This window comes from Microcebus murinus, chromosome 9 (assembly GCF_040939455.1).
Source record: "Microcebus murinus isolate Inina chromosome 9, M.murinus_Inina_mat1.0, whole genome shotgun sequence".
NCBI lineage: Eukaryota > Metazoa > Chordata > Mammalia > Primates > Cheirogaleidae > Microcebus > Microcebus murinus.
In genome coordinates, this window is record NC_134112.1 from 103739583 (window position 1) to 103762082 (window position 22500).

Here is a 22500-nt window from a genome sequence, read left to right on the forward strand (position 1 = left end):
TCTACTAAAAATAGAAGGAAACTAAGTGGACAACTAAAAATATATAGAAAAAATTAGCCGGGCATGGTGGCGTGTGCCTGTAGTCCCAGCTACTTGGGAGGCTGAGACAGAGGATCGCTTGAGCCCAGGAATTTGAAGTTGCTGTGAGCTAGGCTGATGCCACGGTACTCTAGCCCAGGCAACAGAGTGAGACTCTGTCTCAAAAAAAAAAAAAGAAGAGACAGCATTTGTTTGTAGCAAGAGATAAAGAGGGAAGATAGGATGGGTGCCCAAGAGAGGAAAAACAGGGCAACTGGGCCATGTTAACCTCACAACTCTGCTTTACATTCTACAACGCTGTCTGCCTTATACACGATCTTATCGGTTCTCAGCAGACCTTCCTGCCATCACCTGTCCTGTTAGGGAGCAATACTGATACCTTCCCCATTCCTGCCTGTCAGTTCTCACTAAGTGTTTCTCTCCGTCCTTCCTCTCATCTTGTCAGTTCTCACTGAACATCCCTCCATCCTCACTCTAATCCTGTCAGTCCTCACTGAGCATCCCTCAGTCCTCACTCTAATCCTGTCAGTCCTCACTGAGCATCCCTCAGTCCTCACTCTAATCCTGTCAGTCCTCACTGAGCATCCCTCAGTCTTCACTCTCATCCGTCAGTCCTCACTGAGCATCCCTCTGTCCTCACTCTCATCTTGTCAGTCCTCACTGAACATCCCTCTTTCCTCACTCTCATCTTGTCAGTCCTCACTGAACATCCCTCTGTCCTCACTCTCATCTTGTCAGTCCTCACTGAACATCCCTCTGGCCTCACTCTCATCCCGCCAGTCCTCACTGAACATCCCTCCGTCCTCACTCTCATCCCGTCAGTCCTCACTGAGCATCCCTCAGTCCTCACTCTAATCCTGTCAGTCCTCACTGAGCATCCCTCAGTCCTCACTCTAATCCTGTCAGTCCTCACTGAGCATCCCTCAGTCCTCACTCTAATCCTGTCAGTCCTCACTGAGCATCTCTCAGTCCTCACTCTAATCCTGTCAGTCCTCACTGAGCATCCCCCAGTCCTCACTCTCATCCTGTCAGTCCTCACTGAGCATCCCTCAGTCCTCACTCTAATCCCGTCAGTCCTCACTGAGCATCCCTTAGTCCTCACTCTTATCCCGTCAGTCCTCACTAAACATCCCTCAGTCCTCACTCTTATCCCGTCAGTCCTCACTAAACATCCCTCAGTCCTCACTCTCATCCCGTCAGTCCTCACTGAACATCCCTCAGTCCTCACTCTCATCCCGTCAGTCCTGTCAGTTCCCACACAACATGCTCTGCCATTCTTACTTGTCATCGTTCTCCCTGAATGTTTGTCACTTTCCTTATCCCCATTTTGTCGGTTCTCACTGAACATCCTTCACCTTCCTGAGCACCATCCTGTCCGCTTTTACTAAACATTGTTTTCTTTACTCCATCCTGTCCATGAAGCTCAATGTTTATGCTTTTTTCCATACCAGTCCTGTGCATTCTACCAATATTTTACCTTTTCCCTTTAAAATCCTACTGATGACCCTGTTGGGGCAATTACAGCAATTTACTGCTGAGTTCTGATTTTAGCTAAAGCCCACTGAAAATAAAAGGGACTTTGCCTGATGGTTTCCACTACTTTGTTCAATTTTGTCTTTGCCATACAGCCTTTTTCCGCTTGTGGGTTTTAGCCGTGTATATAGTATAAGAAGCAAGTAGGATTAAGTCATTGCTCTGTTACTGAGTTTATCATAATTTGAAAGATATTCAGTATTTCCTATATTGTGCAGAAAGAACTTTATAACTTTATTTTTGTTGTTATGATATGGTGGAGCCAGGCAGTTATTTATGGGATGGATTAGTGGAGAAGGCACTGTTGGGATGTGTTCCCGCAGTGCCGCATGTCTCACCGGAGCCTGCTCATTGCTGTTGGAAGGTGGTAGCCGTGTTGCTGGAAGAGGACCGTGCGGCAGCTGGACCCAGCTGGGCTCTCCGTGCCCAGGACGGCGCCTTATGCATCAGCGAAAGCTCGTCTCAGCTGAACACTAGCCTGTCCTTCCTACAAAGTAAGAGGCCATTTCTGAATGTTGTTTTGAATCTCACTGTCACACATTTATGTTGAATTGGTGGTCTTCAATGCTACATTTTATTTTAATGTCATGGGGCTTGTTGTATATGAAACAGAGAACGACTCAGTGCTTGCGGAACTCAAAAGTAAACGGTTAGTTTCCTTTAAATTTGTGTGTTAAATTTATGATTAGCCACTTTCATAAGATGATTAAAAGGGGATATACAGTAATTTGAATGAGTGAGATTATTTTAATGAATGGAAACTGAGATTTCCTATGTTTATTTGAAATTCTATTTTCTTTCCCCCCCCAATTGTTCAGTTTCTTTAGCATAGAGGAAATAATTGGAGGAGCGTGAAAGTCAGTTTCTAGCAGTGTAGGTCACACCTGTGTCAGTAGTTTAGACACAGCTATGTGTGAGTTCAGTCCATAATACCTAATGTAGATACATGTAGATTTTTAAGTTAATCCATGGTTATAGAATCTAAAATGCCAAACAAATGAAGCACATATCAAAAATAATGTGTAATTGCCTGTAGTTGTTCAAATTATTTTAAACAAACTGCTTTTGCAAGACCAAATTTAAATTTCTTAAGCTAATAACCTCTTTGCCTTTAAAAGTGACTGTGATGGTAACTGGTAGCAGTTAGGGTCCTGGTTTCCACAAAGAGGTGACAGGAAGGGACGACCCAGCGTCCGCTGCTCTGGGATAGACATGCTCCTGGCCCACATGAAGCCAGGGTGGTGGGGGCAACTAGTCCTGGGCATTTCTTCTGTCCTGCCTGCTGTTTAGGTGTTTAATTTATGTACACGTGTCTGTCTTTTAACATTATCAAAAATGGCATTGCTAATTGAATGGTCTTCACATTTGTTGAGGGTATTTTGTTTATCTTAAACAGAAGAGCTATCCTGTTAGAAAAATAGTAAATTCTTTTACCCGTAGCATTGACAACATTGACATCTACCCTCCCACATCCCACCCCACAGAGAAAGCTCATGATGCTCTGTGCTCAGTGACCGCAGGTACCAAAAATGTTAATGATACATACATCTGGAATCCTCGAAAAAAGCAAACTATGCATGTTCTTAAAGGACTTCCCACTGTGGAGGGTTTTCTCATTTGCTTATTTCTGTGTCTTAGTGAAATAAATATTGAGACAACAGGAAGAATACGAGGTTGGCAAGAAAGGGTGTCTGACCCATGAGTGGTCGTCTCACCCCTGTGAACTTGGGGTTCAACGCACATTAGATCCTGGTCTGTGGTCAGATGTGCTGCCTCAGTCTTGCTAGAGTCTGCCCAGCTCCATCCTCGCTGTTAGAACATGCTCACGGTGACACCGCGTCTGGCAGGGGCCTGGGTGTCCTGCGTGCTGCTGAGGCAGCTGGGATTCAACAGCAGATCCAAACGTGACAGACAGGGGCCCTTTCCTCCTGGAACTTGCGTTATTATTTCAGTGGGTCAAATTGACTATGAACCGGCTAAACAAGTAAAACATGCAGTATATTAGAAAAGGAAAAGTTCTAAGAAGAAGAGTAAAGACAATTTCTGACAGAGAAGGCCTCTCTGTGTGTGAAAAGCAGAGGGAGATGAGAGCGAGGGCCACAGAGAGTGGGCAGCTGCCAGAGGAGGGCCGCACGCACAGGCGGTGAAGCTTGCACACACCGTGCATCTGGTCAGCGAGGACGCCATGGCGATGGCAGAGGTGAGGTTAGGGCTTTGACGTATCAGAGCTCCTGCTGGTCGTTGTGCAGTCAGTTCTGCTCTAACAGGATGTGCATGTTCCTAAAAGTCACTATACCATGGACAATTTCTGACAAAACCCACAGGGCTTATGGGGGAAATGGAGTCAGGGCACAGCACTGGAAAACTTTGTCATTGTCACACACAAAAAGGAGCCCAGTAATAGTGGCACAGTTTTACACATGTTAATGGTTAAGAAATACACAACTATTACAATAATATGGCACTCTTCTTGGAAGAAGACCTGAAGTTTTCCAGTAGAAGTGGGCCTTGGAGGGTTGCAGCTGTGAGTGGTTGTGCGTAGATGGGAGGAGGGACGCTGTGACAGGTGTGGGTGGTGTGGGCTGTCACAGGACGTGAACTGAGGGGCTGGTGGGTGTCTGGGGTGTGTGCATGTGTCTCAGGACAGCGAGGGCTTTCTGTGTTCACCTGGTGCCTGGTTCTAGCAGCACTGTCTCGTTCTTTGGCTACACAGTCCTCGCCAGCCACTGCCTTAACATTCCTCTGCCTCAGCTCTTCTGTCAGCCACTTTTGCTGCCTTGCGGGAGCTGCTGAGTCCTGGAATGTGGTCCGTTTGCAGGGAGTGCATGAGCCCAGAACCGACCTCAGCTGCTCCTTGCATTTGAGTGGCACAGTGCGCCGTCTGGGGCCAAGCACAGGGGTCAGCCGAGGTCATTTCCAGCGTGTCTTCCAGCTGTGAGGTTCTGACCCCGAGCGCATGTGCAGCTTGGCTTTTGTGGGAATGGCCAGTAGATGAGAGACATGGCAGTTGTCTCAGGCTGCATTGTGCCACGTTTGAAGGATTTCCTGTTAGCCAAACCATAAGGTTAACTGGGACAGAGCGTTCAGATCCAGGCTGTGGCCATTCATCAAAACCCACATTTCATGTACGTACTGTTTTGAAAGGACCATGTTTCCTCATTAGGCTGAAATTCATTTGAGTATTCTGAAGTGTGTTAAGATGGATTCTGGCAGATCACAAAAATATTTTTCTTATCCCTAGATCGAAAAGTATCCTGTTTGCACGTCTCTCAAGCTCAGAGGCAGAAGGTGGTCTCTGTTCATGATTTACCTGAGAAGGCATTTGCTCCCCAGCTGGATGGCAGATACGTCCTCTGTGTGTGGGATATTTGGCAGCCCTCAGGGCCCCAGAAGGTTCTGATATGTGAGTCCAAGGTACAGCCCAGGAGCAGAGCCCTGCGTTTGACGAGGGGACGGGTGGTGGACAGTCGTGAAGGTGCAGAGGAGAGAGGGTCCAGGGACAAGGCGGGGGGTGAGGATTACAGGGCTCTCCCTGGCTCTTACGGCTGCCCTCCACTCTGCTGCGGGTGCCACAAGGCACGTGGGTGTGCTCGCTTGACTCTGGAGATTCTTAGTTCACAGGGTCACCTCAGTAGTATCACAGAGCAGCCTCTTACGTCTGTTGAGAATGAGGTAACCAGTGTTGTTATAGGTCTCACGAAAATATTGGCCAACCTAGACACAGATGTAAGCAAATGACACAGGATGGCCTTGCCACTTTTTGAGGCCCAGCTGTGTGGTGTGTATGTACTGGACATGTGCCGGGCACCTCACGTCTGTGATCCTGGCAGTCCTGCAGTGTGGGTTTGCCATCCCCGTGTTCCATGTGAGGAAGCCACCATGCAGACAGGTCAAATTTTATCTGTGTACAAAATTCTAGTTACTGTGTTCCACGTGGGACACCTGTGTGAAGTTAAAAAGGGTCACCTGCCGCAGTAGTGCGCTCAGCTTCTGCAAACATGGGCTCTCGCGTTCCTCAGTCATCAGCTTTCTCTGTGTTTGGTTTTTTTAGGTCACGTGCTGCTGCTTTAGCCCCTTGAAAGCATTTCTGCTTTTCGCTGGAACTGCGCATGGCTCGGTCGCCGTGTGGGACTTAAGAGAAGACTCCAGGATACATCATTATGTGAAGCTGAGCGACTGTCTCTGGACGTTCAGGACACCAACGTTTTCTACTGGTTGGTGTCATCTGCCTGCCGATGGTGTGTCTTCTAGAAAAGCCATGACAGGATCTGGGGGAAAAATTTTACATTTGTTTGCATTTATTCATTCAGATTATCCCAGAGGATGGGATCTGACCCATGGGCAAAAGAGGTATTTAATAAATAGAAAAGACAAAAGTCCATTCACGTAATGCTTATCCAGGGGCCAACAATGACTGGAGTTTTTTTTCTTGTTAAATTTGTGGATTCCCAAAAATCCTCAGTGAAACAACTTATAGTTTTTAAATTAGCTTAAGGCATCTTGGTATGTGTGTGCTCCTGTGGCAGAGTTAGCTAATACTTGAAGGACTAGTAAGTAGAATTAGTTGCCTCTCAGGGGACGAAAGGAATCAGAACCACTAGAACCCCCAGGACCCACAGCTCGACTCCGGTGAGCAATTTGTGCCATGCCAGACCCCGACCACCACAGGTATGAGCATTTCCAATGTTGTAGGACTTTGTCTAAGTGCCTAGTATACACAGCTCGTTTAGTTCTCCTCGTAGCCTGTATCCTGGCTGCTTGGGACCTGACAGATTTGTCCGGGGTCTTGGACGACCTGGGCGGGGCCCGCATGCAAACCCCATGTCGCCCGAGACCTTTGCTGGCCAGCACCTTCCTGCAGGGAGCCCGGTGGAGCGAAGTGCAGGGGAAGGTGTTCCCTCTCTCACGCCCTCCCTGGTCTGTCCATCCTCTGTCTCTGTGCAGGAGCCACCACACCCCAGTAACACTTGAATTTTCGTCTCTCTTTTCCCACTGATCTGTATTCTGTCCCTATAGTTTTGCATTTTCCGGATGTCAAATAAATGGAATTGTCCGGTAGCATGATGCATTTGCGATTCCTCCGTTTGCCGCATGCTGCAGAAGTTCATTCCTTATTCAGAGAGTAGCTGCCCTTGTGTCAGTGCACTGAGTCCGCGTATCCATTCCCCACTCGATGGACATCTGGTCACTTCCAGTTGTTTCTGTACCAAAGTGCCTGCATCCAAGTGCTTGTACCATTTTGCATTCCCAGCAAAGTCTGAGTGTTTCAGTTACTCTGCATCCTCACCAGCACTGAGTGTTAACTGTTTTTTTAAAGAAAATTTTAGCCATTCTAATAGGCATGTAGTAATATCTCATTGTGGCTTTACCATCATTCCCTAATGTCTAATGATGCTGAGCATATTTTCCTGAGTTTATTTGCCATTGGCATATCTTTGTTTGTGGTGTCTGTTTAAATCTTTTGCCCATTTTTTTTTTTCATTTAAAAAAATTTACAGAATCTACAAGTGCTTTTTGTTACACGGATGAATTGTACCATGCTTAGGTCAGGGTACTGGTCACCAAAATAGTGTACATTGTACCTGATGGGCAGATTTTTATCCCTCACTTCCCTCCCACCCTCCCTGCTTCTTAGTTTTCAAAGTCCATTACATTATGACCGTATATATCTCTCATTTAGCTCCCAATTATCAGTGAGAACATGTGGTGTTTGTTTTTCCATTCCTGAGACACTTCACTTAAAATAATGGTCTCAGTTCCATCCAAGTTGCTGCAAAAGACATGATTTCATTCCTTTTTACAGTTGGGTAGTACTCCATGTTATATATATTTAATACATGACACATTTTCTTCATCCATTCATCAGTTGAGGGGCACTTAGGTTGATTCCATATCTTTGCAATTGTGAATTGTGCTGTAATAAGCATTTGAGTGTAGGTGTCTTATTGATATGATGATTTCTTTTCCTTTGGGAAGATACCCAGCAGTGGAATTGCTGGATCAAATGGTAGGTCTACTTTTAGGTCTTTGAGGACTTTCCACACTGCTTTCCATAGAGGTTGTACTGGTTTACATTCCAGTAAACATTCCAACAGTGTATAACTGTTCCCTTTTTATTGCAACTGCACCAATATCTATTGTTTTTTTCCCCTTTTAATAATGGCAGTTCTGACAGAGATAAGGTGGTTAGTGATATTGGTGATATTGACCATTAGATGATTAGTGATATTGGCCATTTTTTTATGTTTGTTGGCCATTTGTCTATCTTTTGAGAAAAGTCTGTTCATGTCTTTTGTCTACTTTTCAAGAGGTTATTTGTTTTTTTCTTCCTGATTTGTTTGAGTTCCATGTAGATTCTGGATATTAGCCCTTTGTCGGTAATCCTAAACTTCATATGGAACTGAAAAAGAGCCTTAATAGCCAAAGCAATCCTAAGCAAAAAGAACAAATCTGGAGGCATCACTTTACCTGATTTCATTCAAATTATACTGCAGGCTGTAGTAACCGAAACAGCAAGGTCCTGGTATAAAGGTAGACACATAGACCACTGGAACAGGATAGAGAACCCAAAATAAAACAGAATAGCTACGATCAACTGAGTTTTGACGAAGCAGACAAAAAACATACATTGGGAGGCCAGGCGTGGTGTCTCGAGCCTATAATCCTAGCACTCTGGGAGACCAAGGCGGGTGGATTGCTCAAGGTCAGGAGTTCGAAACCAGCCTGAGCAAGAGCGAGACCCCGTCTCTACTATAAAATTAGAAAGAAATTAATTGGCCAACTAATATATATATATAGTAAAAATTATCCAGGCATGGTGGTGAATGCCTGTAGTCCCAGCTACTTGGGAGGCTGAGGCAGGAGGATCGCTTGAACCCAGGAGTTTGAGGTTGCTGTGAGCTAGGCTGATGCCATGGCACTCACTCTAGCCTGGGCAACAAAGTGAGACTCTGTCTCTAAAAAAAAAAAAACAAAAAAACCACACATTGGGGAAGAGTGCTGGGAAAACTGGACAGTCACATACCAAAGAATGAAACTTGATCCCTATGTCTTGCCAGATTAACTCAAGATGGATTAAAGACTTAAATGTAAGACTTGAAACCATAAACATTCTAGAGGAAAAAATAGGGAAAAATTCTTCTAGATATTAGCCTAGGCAAAAAATTTGTGTGTAAGACCTGAAAAGCAAATATAGCAACAACAAAAATAAGTAAATGGGACCTAAGTAAACTAAAAAGTTTCTGCACAGCAAAGGAAATAATCAACAGAGTTAGCAGACAGCCTACAGAATGGGAGAGAATATGCTGATTTTTTTTTTTTTTTTTTTTTGAGACAGAGTCTCGCTTTGTTGTCCAGGCTAGAGTGAGTGCCGTGGCGTCAGCCTAGCTCACAGCAACCTCAAACTCCTGGGCTTGAGTGATCCTTCTGCCTCAGCCTCCCAAGTAGCTGGGACTACAGGCATGCGCCACCATGCCCGGCTAATTTTTTATATATATCAGTTGGCCAATTAATTTCTTTCTATTTATAGTAGAGATGGGGTCTCGCTCTTGCTCAGGCTGGTTTTGAACTCCTGACCTTGAGCAATCCGCCCGCCTCGGCCTCCCAAGAGCTAGGATTACAGGCGTGAGCCACAGCGCCCGGCCGAATATGCTGATTTTTAAAGTTGGGTTGTTTTCTTATGAAGTTTTGAGAGTTCTTTATTTATCCTGGATATATGTCCTTTATCTGATACATGTTTTGTAAATATTTTCTCCCAGTTTACAGCATCTTTTCTGTTAACATTGTCTTTCAGAGATAGTTTTAAATTTGATGAAATTCAATTTATTAGTTTTCTTTTATGATTGTACTTTTGGTGTCATATATAAGTGGTCTTTGCTTAACTGAAAGTTACAAAGGTTTTCTCCTGTGTTTTCTTCTAGAAGTTTTATAATTTAAGCTTTTACGTCTGAGTCAATGATCCATTTCTAGTTAATTTTGTGCGTGGTGAGAGGTGTTAGTTAGCTGAGGCTCTTTTTTTGCATGTGGGTGTCCAGTTATTTAATAGTATCATGTGTTGGAATTTTCATTTGTGAAAGATAGTTTTGGTGGGCATACAGTTCTGGGTTCATAGTTCTCTTTTCTTCTTTCTGCTTTTCTGTTGTTCTACCTATGACCTCCGTGGTTTCTAGTGAGAAATCAACGGTTTAATCGGCGTGGATTTAGGCCTGTTAATGATTTAGTGTCTTATTGTTACAAAGCATATCTCCAAAAGGGAGAGGACATGATAAGATGGGTTTGACCTCCTTTCCCCTAATGGCTAACAACTCAACTTTAGGGTATTTTGGGGATCCCCCTGGCTAAGAGGGGTCCATTCAGTTGGCTAGGGGCTTAGGGCTTTATTTTAGTTCATGTGTAGACATTCTGCAGGTGGATCCTCTAGGTCAAAAGAGCTTTGCTGCATTGACTTGTGAGACACGGTTCCTTAAGACACTGTTGCTCCCATGGTGGTGGGTGTGTCTTTTCTTTGTCTTCCTCCTCCTCCTCCTCCTCCTCCTCCTCCTCCTCCTCCTCCTCCTCCTCCTCCTCCTCCTCCTCCTCCTCCTCCTCCTCCTCCTCCTCCTCCTCCCCCTCCTCTTCCTCCTCCTCCTCCTCCTCCTCCCCCTCCTCTTTCTCCTCCTCCTCCTCCCAGCCCCTCCTTTGCTGGTGAGCACGATTGGCCTGGCCTCAGGGTGGACTTTCTCTGTCTGAATTTCCGTTATGGCACACTCTCTCGTTCCAGGGTGTCTTAGCCTCCCTCCCCACCCTCCAGACCTGCAGGCCCAACAGGGCAGAACCGTCTGTCCCTCTTCCTGTGGGAGTCCTGGCAATGCTGGATGTGGTGGTCACATTGGTCCCATAGTTTTTGGGGAGGTTGTGTGAAGAGATTTGGGTCTTTCAGACCCAGAAGCACCTCCGTGTTTGTTGATGTATGGTGTTAACTGAGTTTCTGTGACTTATACGTGGGTACTGTGGGTTTTGAACTCTAGATGGAATCCTTGCACCAGTAAACCACCAAAGTCCTCTGCAAGCAATAGAGCCTGTCTCAACCTCCGTCTACAAAAAACAGAGCTTTGTGCTTTCACCGTTTTCTACTCAAGAAGGTACACGATCCTTCACTTTCTTAAAATTCTTAATTCAATGCCATGAAATGTGGTTTCCTTATGTAAAGCTACTTCTTTCTTTTTGTTTCTGTCTTCGTTAGAAATGTCAGGTTTGTCATTCCACATCGCGTCCTTGGATGAGAGCGGGGTTCTCAACGTGTGGGTGAGTAGGTGGCCTGGGTGTGTGCACCCGCACACGCGTGCACATGTGCAGGGGTCCTGAATAAAGTTGGAGGTCTAGGGGAGACGGCACCTGGGCTGGTGGGTCGGGGGGGACCGGCTGGACGGAGAGACAGAGCATGGCGTCCCCTCGCCGTGAGGAGGGAGACGGGGTTTATACTCTGCCAGGGGGGCCCTTTCATGGCAGCTCCGTGGGAACCTCACAGGCCTGGGGAGTTGGACAGGAACTGACAGCGCTGGGCTGGGAAGGACAGGCCGGTAGTCTCACTAGGTGGGCCAAGGCCGTGGCTGTTGGTTAAGTCGCTGTGGGAGGAGTGTGAGAAAGGGAAAGAGGAGTTAACATCAAAATATGAATTCTAAATTTAATGATCAGCCTTCTTTTCTCTCTCAATATTCATCTTCAATGTTCTTCTTTTAGGTGGTTGTTGAATTGCCAAAGGCGGACATGGCAGGTTCAATAAGTGATTTAGGTAACTATTAAATAGACCTAATTAATTTTAGTCAGTGTTTTCTAAAATGAATAGACTACAGATACCCGTAACTGCTTTGAAAAATATATAATTAGCTACCTGAAAAATGAACTGTAAAGTTATCTATGATATATTGACTATTGAACAGGCACCTCTGTTAATGAGAATGATCGAATGACATTCGGAAGGGATTTTTTTGCTTTAGTGAGGGTTGGCACGTTCCACTGATAGCCGGGTGTCGTCCTGTCCTGGAAGGCACGTCAGAAGGTTTCTGTGTCCGTGAGCACCCCAAGTCGGGCCTTCTCCCTTTGGTGTCAGAGTCACCACCCCAGGCGAGTCCCACAGTGGCTCCCGAGAGCCCTGAAAGGCCCCAAATCTGGGGGAGCAGAAGCCACTGGGGCGAAAGCAACCGCATCTCCTGCACTTGGTGCTCTGATGCCATGGAGTGTGGGTTTCACTTTCCAGAGGGGCTCGGGCGATATGGAAAGATCCAGTCCTGGTGCGTCCTGTGTGGAGGTTATCCGTGTTCCAAATTCCACCTTCTAATCTGCTCGTTGCTCCCCACAGCTTCTGACGAGGAGCCCTGCTCACCTTATTGGTGTCAGGGGTGTCTCCCCGGGTAGATCTGGCAAAAATGTGATGGGGTGAGGCTGGCTTTGTTCCCAATTTCTTGAAATTAGAGAAGAGGGGCCCTTTGTATCTATGCAGCAAATACAGCATGATTCATGTAGAAATAGAAATAACGTTGATGTCACGTAGAAGGTTACTGTAGACTCTAACACAAATAAGACAGAAGCTTTCATTAATTTCACTGGTGAGTATTTCTGAGGTGGAGTAACCATTTTCCTCAGCATTTTCATCCCGTAGCATTTTCATCTGCTCATTATGAAACCCCTCTGCTCTGTGTGGTCCTCCTGCATCCTAGACTTTGCAAGTTGCTCCTAGACGTTCAGAATATCAGAGCTGGAGGGAGCCTTTGAGGTCCCCTGGTCCCTCCTCCTCAGTGTGCGCAGGTCGCTGATGTGGGTTGGCGTCGGGCCAGACTCACCCCGCTGGTCCTGAGCCTGGCGCTGCCCTCCCGCCTGGTTGTCCCTGGTGCCCAGCATCCTGTGGCCTCAGCACCCGTCTTGAGGCTGGCTCTGCTGTTAACCTGTTACACAGCAAGACATTTTTCCAGCAATTATTGATGATGCTAAGGGGTTAAAGATTTTCTGTCCACAATTATGTCATCATCTGGCCATGGAGACAAAATTATTTTGCATAAAATATATTTGTATAAAAATGTTTTATACAAATAAAACATGAGATAATTATAAAGATGATACCATAGGGTGGTGTGTATTTCGTTTTTAAATGTTGCTATGAAAAAACACCCTTTGTCCATTGAACCACTTACCCAAACTCCAGCCCTGTTCCAGTGCTGCCTTTAGCAAGGGGGGGACAGCAGCCAGACCAGCAGCAGTCCAGGGCGCTCTAGGCTCTTCATGTGGGCATCAGATGAGCGGCTGTTGGCAGGCTGACACCACAGTTTTCTTTCAGTTTTTATGAACCGTTTTCTGAACAAGCTGGGCCCAGTCCTGGGGCCTGGGAAACAAGGGCCAAATCAGTGGCTAGGGAGATGCCACCGTGATGTTACTGCAGGGCAGAGACCCCCATGGGAGGTGCCTCCAGGTGGGCGGTGCTGGGGAAAGGGAAGAGTTTAATGTGTGTGAACAGCAGCACTGAGCATTCTGCATCATGGTTATAACCAACAGGGTGACACACAGTACAACTGTTAATACTGCACTTGGATTTGTTTCTGTCTACTTTTAATTCAGCTGCCAAAGTTCTAGGCAGTGCCTTGCCCAGAATTTGAGTTTTAATATCTGTAAATTTCTAGTTCCTCCCTTTGCAGTAGCTAAAAAACTGGCGCTGGCTGGGCATGGTGGCTCACGCCTGTAATCCTAGCACCCTGGGAGGCTGAGGCAGGCGGATTGCTCAAGGTCAGGAGTTCAAAGCTAGCCTGAGCAAGAGCGAGACCCCGTCTCTACTACTATAAATAAAAATAAATTAATTGGCCAACTAATATATATAGAAAAAATTAGCCGGGCATGGTGGCATATGCCTGTAGTCCCCAGCTGCTCGGGGGCTGAGGCAGCAGGATCGCTTGAGCCCAGGAGTTTGAAGTTGCTGTGAGCTACGCTGACGCCACGGCACTCACTCTAGCCTGGCTCTGGCACTCACTCGCAATAAAGCGAGACTCTGTCTCAAAAAACAAAACAAAATGGGTGCTGAAGCTGGAAACAGGCTGGGAGGCCCGGCCAGCAGGTGGTCGAGGGGTCTGGCTGTGGCCCAAGCACTTCAGGAGAACAAGGGAAGGAGGGTGAAGCCAGGCTCTGGAGCCCTGGCTCCATGCCGTCTGAGAGGAGTCGGAGGAGCTGGTGGAGGAGGGTCATGTGCACACTGCGCGTCTGCCTTTGGGACTGTGAGGGGTCCCGAGCGTCTGCTGGTCCTGGTGCCTTAGTGGGCATCCACTGCGCCATGTTGGATGTGTGGTCACATGGGTGAGTGCCCACCTGCTGCCTCCTTTTATCAAATCTGAAGGTGCGAGGGCTTCTGGGTCTTGATTCCATGGTTTTCCCGTCAAGGCTCGGAACTGCAAATTGTTGGTTCTCACTCTCAGGCGATGTGTGCGAACCACCCCCAGCACTAGGGAGGGGACGTCTTCGACTTACGTTTTGACATCATTTCCTAACGCAGATAGTAAGCAATGAGAAACGATTCCAGGCAGCCGCAGTGAGATTCTGATTTAACTTGTGTTGGAAGGTGTGTTGACTTCTGGCCATGTCTACTTTCAGGCCTGCTCCCTGGAGGGAGGATCAAGCTGGTGCACAGCGCCGTGATCCCGCTGGGACACAGGTGAGCTTGAGTGAGAGCGCGCCCCTTTTCCCGGGACTGTTTCCCACAGGAGGAGGTGCCTGGGGAGCTGCACCTGCGCAGCATGCCTGGTCAGTCTCGGCCGTGAAGAGATCCACTGTCTCCATTGAATTTTTTCTATTTAATTACTGTATTATTAATGAGTGAATATAATAAATATAACTTCCAGGTGTGCAGCTAACGTTTTTACATTTTTCTTCAATCAAAAAATATTTTCCATCCTATAAATTGGTTCTATTTGACTTTTCCTCATCTAGCGTTTTTTTTTTTGGTTTTTTTTGAAACCAAGTTTTGCTCTGGGGTAAGAGTGCAGTGGCGTCATCGTAGCTCACTGCAGCATCCAACTCCTGGGCTCAAGTGATCCTCCCACCTTAGCCTCCCAAATAGCTGGAATTACAGGCGCAGGCCACCATGCCTGGCTAATTTTTCTATTTTAGTAGAGACAGGGTCTCACCATTGCCCAGGCTGGCCTCGAACTCCTGACGACCTCAAGGAATCCTCCCTCTTCAGCCTCCCAGTGTGCTGGGATTACAGATGTGAGCCACCCCACCCAGCTCTCATCCCTTTTTTGTTGGTTTTTTTTTTTTTTTTTGAGCAAAACTGCCAGAAGATCTCATCCAGTTTTAATGCAACCCTAAAGTTAAATTTAGATGACATTTTTGGAAGCAGAAACATTGATAGAAATTTTATTCGGAGATTTAGATTTCTAATTTCATTCATAACTTAATATGACATCAAAATCCTTAATAATGTACAAATATTGTTTGTGGTACTTATGTTTCATATTTCTTATACATGAAACATAAAATAATTTGTTTAGGTTTTTTTCCCTAACATATCTTTTCATTTACTGCACTCGGGCTAACTGTCAACATGTGAATTACTGTTGAAAGATTTTGGGACCTGTTTCCTCCTCGTTAGAAAGAATACCTCTGCGTTGTGTTAATGAATTCATACATGTTTAGAGAGTTTAAATCAATCTTATTTGATTTAAATATAACTATGGAAATGAATCACTTATGTGTAGAAAGGTCACCTCACATGTTGTGGAGCCAGGTTTATACTTGTCTCCTGGGCTGGTCACCAGACCGGAGCATGTGCAGCCACCCATACCCTGCATTGTACTTATTTTTTAACTATGAATTTCTCCTATATTCAACTATACATTCTTTGAAGGAAAGTGTATAATCTCTCGGACCTCAGGCTCAGTGTCTCTGAGCAGTGTCTCTGGGATATGTGCATAATAAGCATTCAGACTTAGCCAAAGGTGTTGAGTGTGTCCCACGTGCCAGGCTTGTGGCACTGAGGGACAGTGTCCCTTCCCAGGAGGTACAGCAAGTGAACACTGCAGTTATTGCTCTGGAGTCCCAGCTTTTAGGGGAAGACGCCTGTGGAGTGAGGCTCAGTGTGAGGATGTTTCTTAGGGAGTTCCTTGGGTGCAGCCCCTGGGCAAGGCGGGGAGGAGGTAGGATTGGGCTGACAGGAGGAGCTGAGCTGTTACAGGGCTCGAGACAGCCTCCCTGCCCTGGACCTCTGAGCTGGAGTGGCTCCCAGAACTGGCACAGCAGGCCTGGCTACCACTCTGCTCTCAGTCACAATGAGCCTGGGCATCCCCTGGGGATGTGTCACTTTGGGTGAAGTGGCCCTCCCAGCTGTATACCATAAGCACCCCAGAAGCTACCCCAACAAGCCCTTCACTGAGGGGGGTTCCTGGGCTGCCTTTCCTCATCCACAGAGTACAGAGTGCTCAGTTCAGGTGTGAGAGGGGCTGTAGGAGCTCAGAGGAGAGTTGTGTGGAGACTGTTGGGGTGTGTGGGGCTATGAAGCTCAGAGGAGGTTTGTGTGGAGACTGTTAGGGTGTGTGGGGCTGTAGGAGCTCAGAGGAGAGTTGTATGGAGACTCTGTTAGGGTGTGTGGGGCTGTAGGAGCTCAGAGGAGGGTTGTGTGGAGACTGTTAGGGTGTGTGGGACTGTAGGAGCTCAGAGGAGAGTTGTGTGGAGACTCTGTTATGGTGTGTGGGGCTGTAGGAGCTCAGCGGAGAGTTGTGTGGAGACTTTGTTAGGGTGTGTGGGGCTGTAGGAGCTCAGAGGAGGGTTGTGTAGAGACTCCGTTAGGGTGTGTGGGGCTGTAGGAGCTCAGAGTAGGGTTGTGTGGAGACTCTGTTAGGGTGTGTGGGGCTGTAGGAACTCAGAGGAGGGTTGTGTGGAGATTGTTAGGGTGTGTGTGGCTGTAGGAGCTCAGAGGAGGGTTGTGTGGAGACTGTTAGGGTGTGTGGGGCTGTAGGAGCTCAGAGGAGAGCTGTGTGGAGACTGTTAGGGTGTGTGGGGCTGTAGGAGCTCAGAGGAGGGTTGTGTGGAGACTGTTAGGGTGTGTGGGGCTGTAGGAGCTCAGAGGAGGGTTGTGTGGAGACTCTGTTAGGGTGTGTGGGGCTGTAGGAACTCAGAGGAGGGTTGTGTGGAGATTGTTAGGGTGTGTGGGGCTGTAGGAGCTCAGAGGAGGTTTGTGTGGAGACTCTGTTAGGGTGTGTGGGGCTGTAGGAGCTCAGAGGAGAGCTGTGTGGAGACTGTTAGGGTGTGGGGGGCTGTAGGAGCTCAGAGGAGAGTTGTGTGGAGACTGTTAGGGTGTGTGGGGCTGTAGGAACTCAGAGGAGGGTTGAGTGGAGACTCTGTTAGGGTGTGTGGGGCTGTTGGAGCTCAGAGGAGGGTTGTGTGGAGACTCTGTTAGGGTGTGTGGGGCTGTAGGAGCTCAGAGAAGGGTTGTGTGGAGACTGTTACAGTGTGGGGGGCTGTAGGAGCTCAGAGGTGGGTTGGGTGGAGACTCTGTTAGGGTGTGTGGGACTGTGGGAGCTGAGAGGAGAGTTGTGTGGAGACTCTGTTAGGGTGTGTAGGGCTGTAGGAGCTCAGCGGAGAGTTGTGTGGAGACTCTGTTAGGGTGTGTGTGGCTGTAGGAGCTCAGAGGAGAGTTGTATGGAGACTCTGTTAGGGTGTGTGTGGCTGTAGGAGCTCAGAGGAGACTTATGTGGAGACTCTGTTAGGGTGTGTGGGGCTGTAGGAGTTCAGAGGAGGGTTGTGTGTAGACTGGTAGGGTGTTTGGGGCTGTAGGAGCTCAGAGGCGGTTTGTGTGGTGACTGTTAGGGTGTGTGGGGCTGTAGGAGCTCAGAGGAGAGTTGTGTGGAGACTCTGTTAGGGTGTGTTGGGCTGTAGGAGCTCAGAGGAGAGTTATGTGGAGACTCTGTTAGGGTGTGTGGGGCTGTAGGAGCTCAGAGGAGAGTTGTGTGGAGACTGTTAGGGTGTGTGGGGCTGTAGGAGCTCAGAGGAGGGTTGTGTGGAGATTCTGATAGGGTGTGTGGGGCTGTAGGAGCTCGGAGGAGAGTTGTGTAGAGACTCTGTTAGAGTGTGTGGGGCTGTAGGAGCTCCGAGGGGAGTTGTGTGGAAACTCTGTTAGGATGTGTAGGGCTGTAGGAGCTCAGAGGAGCGTTGTGTGGAGACTCTGTTAGTGTGTGTGGGCCTTTAGGAGCTTAGAGGGGAGTTGTGTGGAAACTCTGTTAGGGTGTGTGGGGCTGTAGGAGCTCAGAGGAGCATTGTGTGGAGACTGTTAGGGTGTGTGGGGCTGTAGGAGCTCAGAGGAACGTTGTGTGGAGACTGTTAGGGTGTGTGGGGCTGTAGGAGCTCAGAGGAGAGTTATGTGGAGACTCTGTTAGGGTGTGTGGGGCTGTAGGAGCTCAGAGGAGAGTTGTGTGGAGACTGTTAGAGTGTGTGGGGCTGTAGGAGCTCAGAGGAGGGTTGTGTGGAGATTCTGATAGGGTGTGTGGGGCTGTAGGAGCTCGGAGGAGAGTTGTGTAGAGACTCTGTTAGAGTGTATGGGGCTGTAGGAGCTCCGAGGGGAGTTGTGTGGAAACTCTGTTAGGATGTGTGGGGCTGTAGGAGCTCAGAGGAGCGTTGTGTGGAGACTCTGTTAGTGTGTGTGGGCCTTTAGGAGCTTAGAGGGGAGTTGTGTGGAAACTCTGTTAGGGTGTGTGGGGCTGTAGGAGCTCAGAGGAGCATTGTGTGGAGACTGTTAGGGTGTGTGGGGCTGTAGGAGCTCAGAGGAGCATTGTGTGGAGACTGTTAGGGTGTGTGGGGCTGTAGGAGCTCAGAGGAGAGTTATGTGGAGATTCTGATAGGGTGTGTGGGGCTGTAGGAGCTCAGAGGAGAGTTTGTGGAGATTCTGATAGGGTGTGTGGGGCTGTAGGAGCTCAGAGGAGAGTTTGTGGAGATTCTGATAGGGTGTGTGGGGCTGTAGGAGCTCAGAGGAGAGTTTGTGGAGATTCTGATAGGGTGTGTGGGGCTGTAGGAGCTCAGCAGAGAGTTGTGTAGAGACTCTGTTAGGGTGTTTGGGGCTACAGGAGCTCAGAGGAGAGTTTGTGGAGACTGTTAGGATATGAGGGGCTGTAGGAGCTCAGAGGAGCGTTGTGTGGAGACTCTGTTAGTGTGTGTGGGACTGTAGGAGCTTAGAGGGGAGTTGTGTGGAAACTCTGTTAGGGTGTGTGGGGCTGTAGGAGCTCAGAGGAGCGTTGTGTGGAAACTGTTAGGGTGTCTGGGGATGTAGGAGCTCAAAGGAGAGTTGTGTGGAGACTCTGTTAGGGTGTGTGGGGTTGTAGGAGCTCAGAGGAGAATTGTATGGAGATTTCTAGAGTGTGTGGGGCTGTAAGAGCTCAGAGGAGGGATGTGTGGAGACTGTTAGGGTGTGTGGGGCTGTAGGAGCTCAGAGGAGAGTTATATGGCGACTGTTTGGGTGTGTGGGGCTGTAGGAGCTCAGAGGACATATGGGTGGAGACTCCTTAGGGTGTTTGCTAGAGTCCCTCTGTGGGTCTTCCAGATGTTTTAATTAAACACTCTGGGGCCCCTGGCCTATGCAGGTTGTAAGTTGGCTGGTAGTTGCTGGTTAAAGTGAGGCACTAGGGGGAACTGGGGAATAGCACCTGGGGTTGCCAGAGTCACCTTTAGCACTGCCTATTGGTTTGATTTCGGGAGAGTGGTATCTGAGCCGGTGGCAGACCCTACGGTGTCTGCTTTCATGCTACGAAGTCAGACATTATTGTGCAGGTGAGAGCCATTGCAGGGTTTTCTGCTAAGGAGTGGCATGTCCTGTTTGTGATTTAGAATGATCAACTTATGTTGGAGACGGAGGAATGGAGACTGGAGCCAGAAGGACCAGTTAGGAAGCTTCTGTTGTGAGCAGCACGTAAGGTGCTGGTCTGAACAGGGGTTCCGATCTGGGTGTGCAGGCTGGGGGCCGGCCAGGGGGCTCTGCGCCTCACCGATGTGGGGTGTGGGGAAGGGCCTGGGCTGGCCCTGCCTTCCAGGCTGTCTGGGGTGGTGTCTGGCACCACTTTCCAGAGGAGGGGGGAAGAGAGGCTCGTGGGGGCCGGCAGGGGCAGGTGTGGGCCAGGAGAGCAGCCGAGCTTGCAGTGATGTGGCGGTGTCCAGGAGCCAGCCGGCCCTGCAGCAGGGCTCTCAGCCGGAGGGACAGACTGGGGAGGCGGCTGTTGAGTGACGTTTGCAGTCCTGAGTGTGGTGAGGAGCTGGGAAAGGCGGTGGGAAAGACGGGCAGACCCTGCTCCCATGTGGCAGCCTAGCAGAAAGGGCACCTGTGGGCTCCTCTCACACAAACACAGATTCTGCATAAAGGAAAAGCCAACAGTGGACTACATATAGTTTTTAAAAAGAAAGGAAAATCTCTCAGTGCCAGAAACAAGGCGGGAACTTCATGTAAGCATAGTAAGCTTTTGAGCGGCCGTGTGGCAGCGCGGAGGCTGGGCGTTGGCCCCGCTGCCTCAGGCCTCCAGGGCTGTGCTTGAGCCCTGGCAGGAGCAGGGATGCATTGGGCTTGCCTAAGGCGGGGGCTAGAATTGAGACCCCCGCACAGGACTCTGGAGGTCGCTGCTCCTTCATTGAGCAATTCGGAAGCCTCACCCCATCCTAGGGAAAACAGAGGAGCTTGGAAGGGGCTGAAACCCCAAGCTGGACTTGGGTGTGGGAGCCTGGGAGCTGAGAGGTCGCTGTCTGAGTCCCAGGCCAGTGGCCTCGTTGGGTTCATGGTTAAAGTGGAGGGAAAGCCTCCAGGTGGGAAAGGCTGGGGCTTTTTACATGCTGGGGCTCACAGGGTTCCCAGAAGAAGCAGTCTGCCAAATGCGAGTTCATAAACAAAAATTACAAAGACTATGAACATGAAGAAACCATCACCATGTTGCAAAAAAATAGGATTATCACACTAAGAACTTGAGACAGTTGTGTGATCTAAAAGACATTTTTAGGCCGGGCGCTGTGGCTCACGCCTGTAATCCTAGCTCTTGGGAGGCCGAGGCGGGCGGATTGCTCAAGGTCAGGAGTTCAAAACCAGCCTGAGCAAGAGCGAGACCCCGTCTCTACTATAAATAGAAAGAAATTAATTGGCCAACTGATATATATATATAAAAAATTAGCTGGGCATGGTGGCGCATGCCTGTAGTCCCAGCTACTCGGGAGGCTGAGGCAGGAGGATCACTCGAGCCCAGGAGTTTGAGGTTGCTGTGAGCTAGGCTGACGCCACGGCACTCACTCTAGCCTGGACAACAAAGTGAGACTCTGTCTCAAAAAAAAAAAAAAAATAAAAAAAAAAAAAAATAAAAGACATTTTTAGAAATGAAGCTGTTTTCTCTGAAATTTAAAACTCAGCAAATGGTTAAATAGCAGAGTGGACATAGCTGAAGAAAGAATTAGTGAACAGGAAGATAGATCTGAAGAAATTCTCAAGAGTACAGTAACAGAAAGAAAGTAGCAAACAGTGGTTACAATCACAGAGGAAACACGACATCCTGTGAGATGTGGTAGCCCAGGTGTTAAGTATCATCATCATTCTTAAGGTTTCAAAACAACAACCCATCTATTCATCTTTGCTATTTTATTTTTTTCAGTCTTTCCCGTAAAGGCAGCGAGTTTTGGGGAACCACACAAATGCTGAATGTTAAGTTTCTGCCTTCAGACCCTAATCACTTTATTGTCGGCACAGACATGGTGAGTAGTACTTCAAGTTTCATTCTATTACTCGGTCTTCCTAGAGTTACCTGGTAAATATCTTCACTGAAGATCAACTTACAGTTTGCTTTTATCGTGATGCCATCCAAGCTGTTTCAAGACCGTGGCTTTGTCCAGCCCCATGCTGACGCTTTTCTCGTGCTCACCAGGGGCTGGTGGGCCACAGCACCAGGCAGGACCTGAGAGCCTCGCCCAAGTCCTTCAAGCCTCGGCAGTGCGGCACGAGACCCGTCAAAGTCAATGTGATTGATTTCTCGCCATTTGAAGAGCCAATATTTTTGGTAAGAAAGTCTGTTTTTTAAGGCACCAGTTCTTTTCGAGTGGCATTGAAATGCCTATTTGGGCAGTTGACACTTGGAGTGACCGCTGGAAAGTTTTAAAAGTTAGTCATTTACTGGGCCACAGATTGATCATTATTAGGCCTCAGTGGTCTAAAAAGGAGAGACGTGACATTAGTAACAAAGAAAATTTTTAAAAAACCGACATAGAAATTAAACTCCATTGAGTAATACTTTGTTCAGTTACAAACTATTTCAAATTTAATAGAAGAATATCAAATATCAAAACCTGTGACACAGCCAAAGAGGTAAAGAAATTCTTAGTGTAAGAATTTTTGCCTTGGGTTTTTATCATTTAGCAAAACATAATATTTTACACATGAATATTCAGGGTCTTTAACCTGAGAAGCCAGAGGAAGGCCGGGGCTGGCTGTGGGTGTGTCGGAAATGCCCGGCGGGCAAGGGGTCCTCGCTCTGCCCCTGCCGGGCCTGTGTCGGCCTGGTCACCCCGGTCCTGCTCACCGTGTTTTTCCAGCATGTGGACTCCAAGGTCAGCTTGTTGGATTGGTTGGGATAAGACAGGAGAGAAGGCGAAATATTTTTAAACTTTATACATGATTGAATCTAACTGTGGACAGGTGTCCCAGCATCAGAGCGTTAACTTATGTGGAACTCCGGTGCCCCTTCCCTCTCTTGTCCTCACAAACCTCCCTGCACGGGAGACTGACGGGAAGGATTGTTCTGTGTTCACACTGCTCTCACAGCACCTGAAACACATGAAAATCCACGTTTCTGTGTCAGCGCACCTACCCATTATGAGATTATTGAGGGCGGAGATGGTGTTTCCTGCATCTGTGTTTTTCCCAGACTGCACCTGAGCTGTTGAGTGTGTTGGGTACTTGAAACGTGG

At 48.0% G+C, this 22500-nt stretch overlaps 1 protein-coding gene across 2 annotated transcripts in view; it reads left to right on the forward strand.

Annotated features, from left to right (window-relative positions):
• The window catches only part of DYNC2I1 (dynein 2 intermediate chain 1), a 68842-nt gene that overhangs the window by 39445 nt on the left and 6897 nt on the right, over positions 1–22500 (forward strand). For both annotated transcript variants that reach the window (XM_012786287.3, XM_076006761.1), the window contains exons 15-23: positions 1937–2066; positions 4814–4986; positions 5624–5786; positions 10578–10691; positions 10793–10854; positions 11290–11341; positions 14179–14239; positions 21192–21291; positions 21462–21593. In XM_012786287.3, coding sequence (XP_012641741.1) covers positions 1937–2066; positions 4814–4986; positions 5624–5786; positions 10578–10691; positions 10793–10854; positions 11290–11341; positions 14179–14239; positions 21192–21291; positions 21462–21593 — 987 coding nt within the window. The remainder of the gene's footprint in view (positions 1–1936; positions 2067–4813; positions 4987–5623; positions 5787–10577; positions 10692–10792; positions 10855–11289; positions 11342–14178; positions 14240–21191; positions 21292–21461; positions 21594–22500) is intronic.